Genomic DNA, 9296 nt, shown 5'->3' with positions numbered 1-9296 from the left:
CTACTTAAGTTCTGGAAGGCTCTGGGGCAGAACCCAAGCCACCTTCTCTAGCCACTGGCCTTGTCTCTTGTCACCAAGAACCTGGTAGGCTAGCGGTGACAGAGAAAGGAAGGGGCCCAGATTTACTAACTCTCCCTCTGTCCCCATCCATGCTAGCTCACCCAAGGGTCTATTTAGTGCAGGTCTCTCTCTCTCTTTTTTGTAGGGACAAGGTCTCAGGATGTTGCCCAGACTGGTCTTGAACTCCTGGCCTCAAGCTGTCCTCCTGCCTCAGCCTCCCAAAGTGCTGGGATTAGAGGTATGAGCCACCACGCCCGGCCTCACATTCTTGATGCTAAAGGAGCTTCAACCAAGCCTCCAGCCAAAACCTGTTTATTGTTCCCCGTGTGGTGGCTTTCTCTTGGGAGAGCCAGGAGGTGTGCCACACCAAAGCAGGTGCACCCAACCCTGGTATGCTCACATCTCAGCAACCCCTGAGGCACCGAATCTTCAGATCTTCTCTACTCCCCTATAACTAGGCTTTTGTTCTGGCTCACTTTTACTGGCAGTACTAGACAGTATTCCAGCCCTTTTGCAATGAATCCATTTAGTCCTTAAAAATGAAACCTGTTCTCTCTGATTGTTTTCCTCCTACCTTATCACCGTTCACTTGAGTTTCCACCTGTTGCCCATTTAAATCTTGTCTGGACCACAGCTGGAGAAGTGAGATACAAAAAGCCAGCACCTGGGTTGCTGGCCCTGCATCAGGGACTTGTAATAGAGCCCAAGAAGCTGACCCTTTTCCTAAATTCCCTCTCAGTCCTCCTACACCAAACCAAACAAACCAGAAAGAAAAAAAAAAAAATCCCCACTTAAATAAACAAATCCAGAAAACACAACCCCATCACCCAAAATATTGAAATGGAAAACAAATCTACACTCTGGAGATTTGATCTGAAACATACCAGAGCTGGAACTGCATACGGTGGCCAGAAATGTGTTAGTCTGGGCAAATCTGTGGCCCTGTAGAGGAAAAAGCTAACATTTTCCAAATAACAATGTGGGCACGTAACAACCACATACAATCATGTGCTGTTGTTGCCTAAACCTGGAAATAGGGTTAGGCAGCTCTACATCTTGACATAGATTCCCTCTCTCCAGCACTCACTCATCCTAAAAAGCACAGGGTGTGATGTCTGGACCAACTCTGGGCTGTTCTCAGCCCTTATGGTCTCTGCCTCAGGTGGGCTGCTTCTCAGGTTGTGAGCAGGTTTTGAAACACACATCCCTCTCCAGCTCAAAACAGGACAGGGTGAGACAGATACGAGTAGGTCCAGGTGGGGCTAATTGTTTTTTTGGAAAGTACTGGGATCGCATCTGAAAGCACCCAGTGTATCAGTATCAGATGATCTTGCCAGTAATTCTGCAGATGTAGAAGCTCAAGTGTGGGGTGTACATCAGTGGATTCAGGACTTCCTGAAACGCATACTATGTACCTTGTCTTAGCTGCCTAGGACTTCAAGAGCAGCTTTAGGTGGCTCAAAGATGTGATGTAGAGAAGCGGGATGGCTCAGAGCATCACAGAGTTGATGGCAGGAGATAACTGGAGGATTCAGCTCATTCTTTGATGTTGCTAAGATTCTGAATTTCTGCTTTGATGTTGGTGTAGAGGAAAGCTTATGATAATGCTTCTCAAATTGTTAAATATCTGCACAAATTTCCTAAGGGATCTTCCTACAAGGCAGATGCAGGTTCTTTAGGCCAAGGTCGCTGGTCCATGACCACACTTTGGGTAGCAAGAGCCTAAGGGTCAGGGACACATCAGAGCCAAAGACAGCCAAGACATACTGGGACTGAGGATTGATGCCCCAAAGTGAGAAACAGAAGGACAAAGAGAATCAATGGTGCACAAAAATAGAGTCAGAGGCTGAAGTGGGAACAGAGAAGATCAGGGTGACAAAAAGAGGGACTGAGAAGACAGAGTTAGAGACGCAGAGAGGGGCAAAGACAGAACACAGAGATGGAAGATGGATGACACAGAGAAACTTGCAAAGACACAGCCAGGGTCAAGGAGAGGAGACAAGGTAAAGAGTGAGGGAAGAGGGGCTGTTGGCTGTGGGCAGTCTGTGACTGGCAGTGAAGATCACAGGTGTAGAAGGGACAAGACCTGCAGATGCACAGACATGAAATCCCCCACTTTCCTCACCTCCCAGCCTTCCCACACCTGCATCACTCTCTCCTTGCTCCTGCAGAGCAATCCCTCCCAATGGAACCTTCCACTACTGATTTCCCCTTCTCTTGCCTGTGTACTCAACTGCTTTCTCTTAAGTGCAGCCCTCCCAGAAGGTTTTAAACACCATCAAGTCTTTCCCATTGAACGAAAAAAGGTCTCTCTTGACTCATATTTCTTTCTAGCTCCTGTCGTATTTCTCTTCCTCTTTTTCACAGCTAAGGAATTGTCTGCTTCCATCACCCTCCCCAAACACTGCTGCTAAGCTTCTGTTGGCACACATGTTGCTGAGTCCGACGGTCACTTTCCAGTCCTCTTTTGCTTGATCTCTCCCTCCTTCTTGCTAGCTTCTGGGGCCTGATATTCCCCTGGATTTCCTCTTGCCTGCTTCTCCTTTAACTCACCGTTGGTGATCTGATCTTTATATTTAGAGGGTCTTTATATTAGAGATGGGTCCAGACTCCTCTCTTCACCCAGTGCTGTCTTTTCAGTTGACCTCTTCCAAATCCACAGCCTCGACTGCCTTCCATACACCAGTTTACATTCCAGCTTGAACTCTGCCTGTACAACTAAACCTGTGTTTATGTCTAAGCAATGTCTGCTCACCATCTTTACCAGGATGTCTCAGAGGTACTACAAACTCAACGTGGTCGAAACCACATTTATATTCTTCCTTCTTCTCCCAAACTGGTCTTCCTCGCAGGTTTCCCATCTCAGAACACAGCACTGTCATCTCGCAGGTTTCCCATCTCAGAACACAGCACTGTCATCTGTCTGGGTGTTTGAGTCAGAAATAGAGATTTCGTCCTTGATAACTCCCTCCCCATCTCTCCCTTCTTCTACATCCAATGCATCACCAAACTCTGTCAACTTTATGCCCCAAATACCTTTTGATTTTGCTCACTTCTCTCCATTTCCACTGCCTCCACCCTAGTTCAAATCTCCAACATCTCTCACCTAGATGACAGCAACAGCCTCCTAACCAACCTCTCCCTAATCTGTCTTTCAAGCTACAGACACAGTGATCTTTGCAAAATGCGAATCTACTTGTTTTGGCCTACTGCTTAAAACCCTTCAGCAGCCTCCTTTGGCTCTGAGAATAAAGGACCAACTCCAGGCAATCTTTCTAGAATCATCTGAACTCATTTGCCCTCGAGACCTTCCAGCTATACTGGCTTTCTTTCAGTCCCTTGGCCAAACTACTTTCTGCTACAGGACAATTGCATATGCTGTGTCTGTAGAACTGTGCTGTCCAACATGGTAGCCACTGGCCACATGTGGTTATCGAGCACTTGAAATATGGCTAGTGCAACTGAAGAACTGAATTGCCAATGTTATTTAATTTTAATTGCCTAAAATTAAAATTTAAAAAGATACATCATTCAGTTACAGAAAAACTGCTAAGTGTTCTCAAAACAACTTGGGTATGTGTATCTTCTTTTTCAACTTTAGTTTTTATGCAGCGTGATTACAGATCAGGTATTTCCAGTGAAAATTTAGCATCCAAATTAAGATATGCTGTGAGTGTAAAAATACACACGGAACATTGAACACTTGGTTTTAAAAATGTAAAAGATCTCACTAATAATTTTTTTTTACCTTGATTGCATGTTAAAAAGATAATACTTTGGGGCCAGGTGCAGTGGCTCATGCCTATAATCCCAGCGCTTTGAGAAGCTGAGGCAAGAGGATCGCTTTAGCCCAGGAGTTCAAGACCAGACTGGGCAGCATAGTGAGACATCATCTCTATGAGAAAAAAAAAAAAAGATAATACTTTGCATATATATAGTTAAATAACAGATGTAATTAAAATTAATTTCACCTCTTTTTCCTTTTTATACTGTGGCTACTAGAGAAATATTTTCTTTTTTTATTACTTAATTTTTTTTTTGCACACCAACCTGGTCTCAAACTCCTGGGCTCAAGTGATCCTCCTATCTTTGCCTCCCAAAGTGTTGGGATTACAGGCGTGAGCCACCCTGCCTGGCCTTTTTTTTTTTTTTTTTTTTTTTTTTTTTTGAGGCAGTCTCGCTCTGTTGCCCAGGCTGGAGTGCAGTGGCGCGATCTCGGCTCACTACAACCTCCACCTCCCGTGTTCAAGCGACTCTCCTGCCTCAGCCTCCGAGTAGCTGGGATTACAGATGCACACCACCACATCGGGCTAATTTTTGTATTTTTAGTAGAGATGGGATTTCACCATGTTGGTCAGGCTGGTCTTGAACTCCTGACCTCGTGATCCGCCCGCCTCAGCCTCCCAAAATGCTGGGGTTACAGGTATGAGCCACCGCGCCCGGCCCAAAAATGTTAAATTAAATATGTGGCTCACATATTTCTATTGGACAGCAGCAATCTGTCTTAAATCCTTCTACCCATCCTTCAGAGTTAGGCTCAAATATCACATCCTCTGAGACACCTCCCTGAGAGAAAGTATTTTATTTTTATTCTGTTTTATTAACTTTCATAGCTATGCACAGATGCCAGTGGTCGCCTGCCCTTGACACCAACCTTTTGTAGTTACATATGTGTTTGTACGATTCCTCGATGCATGCCTATCTTCTTCCCCACCAACCTCTAAGCTCCACAAGAGCAAGGCCTGTGTTTGGCTCCTCCCTGGAAACCTAGGACCTGGTCCAGAGCCTGGCACACATTTCAGAATGCCACAAGGAGTTATTCCATCCACTGCCCTGCCTTTGGGCAGGACTGTCCCCAACCATCACTGGAAGCCTATGCACTCCCTTCCCCCGGCAGTGCCACTAGCCCTTCCGTATATAGATTCTGCCTCTCCCAGATGGAAAGTCCTCCTTTATAGATGACCAGAATCCCTCCTGCTGCAACATGGCCGGGGCCCTTTCTCCCATCCTTTAAGGAGAATTAGAGCAGCACTTCTCACATTTATATAACACGCCAATCATCAGGAATCTTGCTGAAATTCAGACTCTGGCTCACCAGGTCTGGAATGAGACCTGAGATTCTCTTCCTAACAAGCTGCCCTGTGACGACACTGCTGCCGGTCCATGCTCTGAGTAACAAGGATATAGACTGCCTGTTTACCACCCTCAGAGCAGCCCCTACATTTTCTTCCTTCTCTGCACGACCCTCTGCTGAGCAGGCTATTTGGGGTCTCTTGAAATTCCCTTTCTCTTCTTGCTCCCACGCATACCTTGCCAAACCCTCACACCCTGCAAAGGAATGTGGTGCCTGTGTCTACTGCTGTCGTTGATTTTTTTGGTTTTAATTTGAAATAAACCTTTAAGGCAGTTTTCAGAGTCAGGTTAGCCCTGATACGTATCATGGAAGAGTAACAACACTCTCCAACGATAAAGTCACACAGCTGGGAGTGCTGAACGGGATGGGAAGAAGGCTTCTCCCCAGGTCACCAGCAGTCCTCAAGCTTGGCTCCCATCTGCCACACTAGCTAGTCCAATCCCAGCAGCTTCTCCAGAAGGCTTCCCTCTGCAGTTTGGTCTCAGATGCTGGAAAGTGTGGTCTCTGACACGGCCATGGCGAGCTCCAGAAACCAAGAGTGTACTGCAGGACCCGAGGGATGTAAGTGTCTTCTGGTGGCCTCAGGTGTGTATGTGTGTGTGTGTGTTTGGGGTATCTGTGTGTGTGTACATGCACACACATGTGTGCAAGTATGTGTGGTTGTATATGTGGATAGGGGTTTGAGTGTGTGTGTCTTGTGTCTATGGATGCATGGATGGATTGGAGCGTGTGTGTATGCTTTGCCCCCGATGTTCCAGTTCAGGAAAGCTTTAATCACACAAAGCAGCACTGAACTCTTTCTGCATGGGCCTGGGGGCTGGACAGTGTCCCTAGGCGGGCCCTGCAGATGTGAGCGGCCCCACCGTCCCTTGCTGCTGCTGCTGCTGCCCCTTGCGTCTTCGAGAGCCAGTGCCCGCCTCCTTGCTCTCCTTCCTGGCCAGATTCCTGTTGGCATTCTCCCGCCGGCCCTGGCCTCCCTTCCTCCTCTTCTGCCCTGAAACAACCAGACAGCAGAAAGAATCAACAAAGGATGTGCAGGGAGCCCCTGGGCATGGCCACAGGCCCTAGGAGGGGAGTGTGAGGAAGCCGGAAGGGGAGGCAGGGAGGAGGCTGGAGATGCTGCCTGTAGGTAGTTGGGTCATGGTGACCTCCTCTGACAGCAGCCACTTCAGAGGACCCTGAGGCATGAGCACTGAGAGGCAGCCCAAGAGCCCTTTCACTCCCCAACCCTCAAGGCACACAAGACATCATCCTCTTCCTCATGGGTTCCCCAGATCTTGGATCCCAGTGGACCAAGAGCACTTCCCAGGTATTCAGTGCAACCCTCAGAACAGGCAGGACTGCCCCCATTCCCTCCCCGCCACCAGCCACCTCTGGGGCCAGGCAAGAGCAGCAGCCACCTCCTTGCCAACTGCAGGCTGTGTGACTTTGGTGGAATCACTACAGCTCTCTGGGTCTTAGTGCCTCTTTCGCCCACCCATCCGGCCTCCGAGGGGCCTTCTAGTATGAACATCCACTAGCTCAGAAGAAATGGGGAAACTGGAAGGATATTGACCACAGAAGCTTCCAGCTTCCACCATGCAGAGTTCCGGGGCCCTGTTCTCTGCCAGGACATGGCATCTGGATTGGACAGCATGAGGTCTTGAGTTGTGGGTGCCCCATCTGGCCTTGCCCTGAAGCTTTCTCCTGAACCATGGGCAGGAAGCAGAGATGGTGGGACCTGCCATGGCTGGTGCCTGAGCGCTGACCCCAAGGGAGCAGAGGCTGCAGCTCACCCTCAGGACATGGCACCCTCCTCACTGTGCACCTCCGGGTCTCCTTGGTGTCAGAGCAGGCAGCATGGTCCCCTCCAGGGGCATTGAGAACCCTGCGTGTCCGCTCCTCGGAGCCCCTCCGGAAACCACAGAGCTTCTTCTTCTTGGAGCAGGGCCCCCATGGGGACCATTCGCTCATTTCACATTGCGCTGGCAGGAAGAGAAGGGAAGGGAGAGTAGGACAAGGAGGAGGGGATCAAATCTCCTCCTCTGGTCCGGAATAGCCCAGGGGATCATCTCCCACCTGCCTTCTGCCTGGACCTCAGGCTGCAGGTATCTTTAGTCCAGAGGGCAGAAGAGTCCTTGGAGACCCAGAAAAGAGTGGTAGGGTAAGCTCTCCCTGCACAGTACCCCAGCCCACCCACTCTCTGGCCAGACCCTTACCCAGCCCCTCCTCCTGGGGTCCTGGACCCTCTGCCCACAGTGCCTGCCATGGCTTACCAGGACTACTGCACTCCATGGTGCCATTGGCAGCTGAGGAGCCCTCGGGACAGGCTGGATAGCAGCGGCCCTTGTGCAGGTACAATCCCTCCTTACACTTAGTGCAGAAGTTATGGCTGAAGCAGGCCTCACAGTGCTCGATCTTGCATTCTGAGGAGAGGACAAATTGGGGGCTTCTGGCCCAACCTAGAAGGAACATTTTCCCTCATTCCCAGCCCCAACACCCTCCCTTCTGTCTACATCCACCTACATGGAAGGCAGGACCCTGGCCTAGAGCTGCAGTTACTGCAGAGGAATCTCGGGAGGAAAGGGAAAGGAAGGGCAGTGGCAGGCCAGGGAAGAAGAAGCTGAAGCGGCTGCTCCTGAGGGCTGGCTGGGACTCTAGCCACCGTCAGCCAACTTGAACATGAAGCCAGTCTCAGCCCCTGGAACCCAAGGTGAGGCTCAAGAGAGCAGTTTCAGAGGAGGAGGGTGGGGCCCTCTGGGCTTGGTGGGGGTGGGACAGGAGTGTTTCAGCATCTCACAGCATCTGCAGGGCCACCCTAAACAGAGCTGAACTGAGGGGCAGAATGGCCCCCCAGAGAGTGGCTGTGTGATCTCCTCTTCCCTCATTGCTGGGCATCTACAATACTCCAAACTGTGGTTCTCTTCCTGCCTGGGGCAGCACGGAGGAGGGGGAAGCCATCCTATGGCAAATTCCTCTCCCTCTGCAAGGCTGAGTTCCAGGAACCACCTTGGTAGAACTCCTGGGTCCCTCCCTGATTCTCTGCTGCCAGTTCTCTCCTCTGGGGGAATGGGAGCAGGGTGGGTCCTCCAGGGCTTGGCTGAAAGCAGGCAGGGTCTTTCACAATCTCTCCTTCCCAGAGTGCAGGCGGGGCTGACTTCCTCCCAGGCTCTGGCACCTGAAGCCCACGCTGCCAGTTTCCTAGGAGCTGGCGTAGCAGGAGCTCCCCACCCCAAGGACCCTGAGGACCAAGAGGGTAGCTCCCAGGGTCCCACCTGCATCCTCAAAAACTCCCACCATCCTCCAGGCTTATCTCAGCCTCACCTCTCTCCTTCCCTTCTTCCTTCCCTCCCTGGTGCTCTGATTCCTGGGTTTGGTTGCCAGTCAAATAAGAACAAAAATAAGAACAATAGCAGCTACCATTTGTTGAGTGCCAGACACTAAGAGCTTTACCTGCGTGTCTCACAACAACCCTAGGGGGTAAGAACCCTTAAAGATGAGGCATTGAGAGGTGGAGACGTGCTCAAGGTCACACAATGAAGAAGTAGCAGAGTTGAGCTCAGAACTCAGTCTAGTCTTGGACCAGTCATTTACCTTCCGGGCCTCAATGTTGTCAGCCCTGAAAAGGGTACCATCAGTTGTGTCCTGTCTCCCTTCCAGTGTTGTTGTGAGGCTCAACTGATATGAGACCTGCAAATGCATTCTAAATGGCAAGGCACTGAACAGGTGGTGGGGGCACTGGCATTGTCTCCCTGAGTGTGTTCACACGTGTCCCCCAGCACACCGCAGCTGCAGCTACAGAGAAGGGATGGAGATATGGCAGCGTGTGCCTTAGAGCACGTGGAGCTGTAGCTGGTGTGGAAATGAGGAGCCAGAAGACCAGGGAGCGAAGAGAGTGGAAGAGCAGGCTGCCTGAGCTTGGATTCCCCTGCAGCCCATGTGGAGCTAACAATGGTTTTTAAGCAGAAGTGTGATGGGATGGGTTGTATGTCTCAGAAATGTGATGGGATAGGAATAGGTTCTGTGTCTCAGAAGTGTGATGAGATAGGTTGTGTATCCCAGAAGTGTGATGGGGTAGGGTGTGTGTCTCAGAAGCGTCTTTCTGGCTGCAGTGCAGAAGGTG

The 9296-nt window shown here is 50.2% G+C and overlaps 1 protein-coding gene across 9 annotated transcripts in view; it reads right to left on the bottom strand.

The window, feature by feature from the left end:
* Positions 1-4625: 4625 nt before the first annotated feature.
* Positions 4626-9296, bottom strand: part of RSPO1 (R-spondin 1) — a 23231-nt gene continuing 18560 nt past the window's right edge. For 5 of the 9 annotated variants that reach the window (XM_028835844.2, XM_077963197.1, XM_077963206.1 and 2 more), the window contains 3 exons: positions 7450-7635; positions 6970-7158; positions 4626-6188 (listed from right to left, as the gene is read on the bottom strand). In XM_028835844.2, the coding sequence (XP_028691677.1) occupies positions 6025-6188; positions 6970-7158; positions 7450-7635 (539 nt within the window). In that variant the 3' untranslated portion in view covers positions 4626-6024. The remainder of the gene's footprint in view (positions 6189-6969; positions 7159-7449; positions 7636-9296) is intronic. The other 4 variants (XM_077963230.1, XM_077963251.1, XM_015135676.3 and 1 more) reach the window with 1 other exon arrangement.

This window comes from Macaca mulatta, chromosome 1 (genome assembly GCF_049350105.2).
Source record: "Macaca mulatta isolate MMU2019108-1 chromosome 1, T2T-MMU8v2.0, whole genome shotgun sequence".
Taxonomy (NCBI): Eukaryota; Metazoa; Chordata; class Mammalia; order Primates; family Cercopithecidae; genus Macaca; species Macaca mulatta.
Note: the sequence above shows the minus strand (reverse complement) of the source record. Positions and strands in the feature narration are given on the sequence as shown.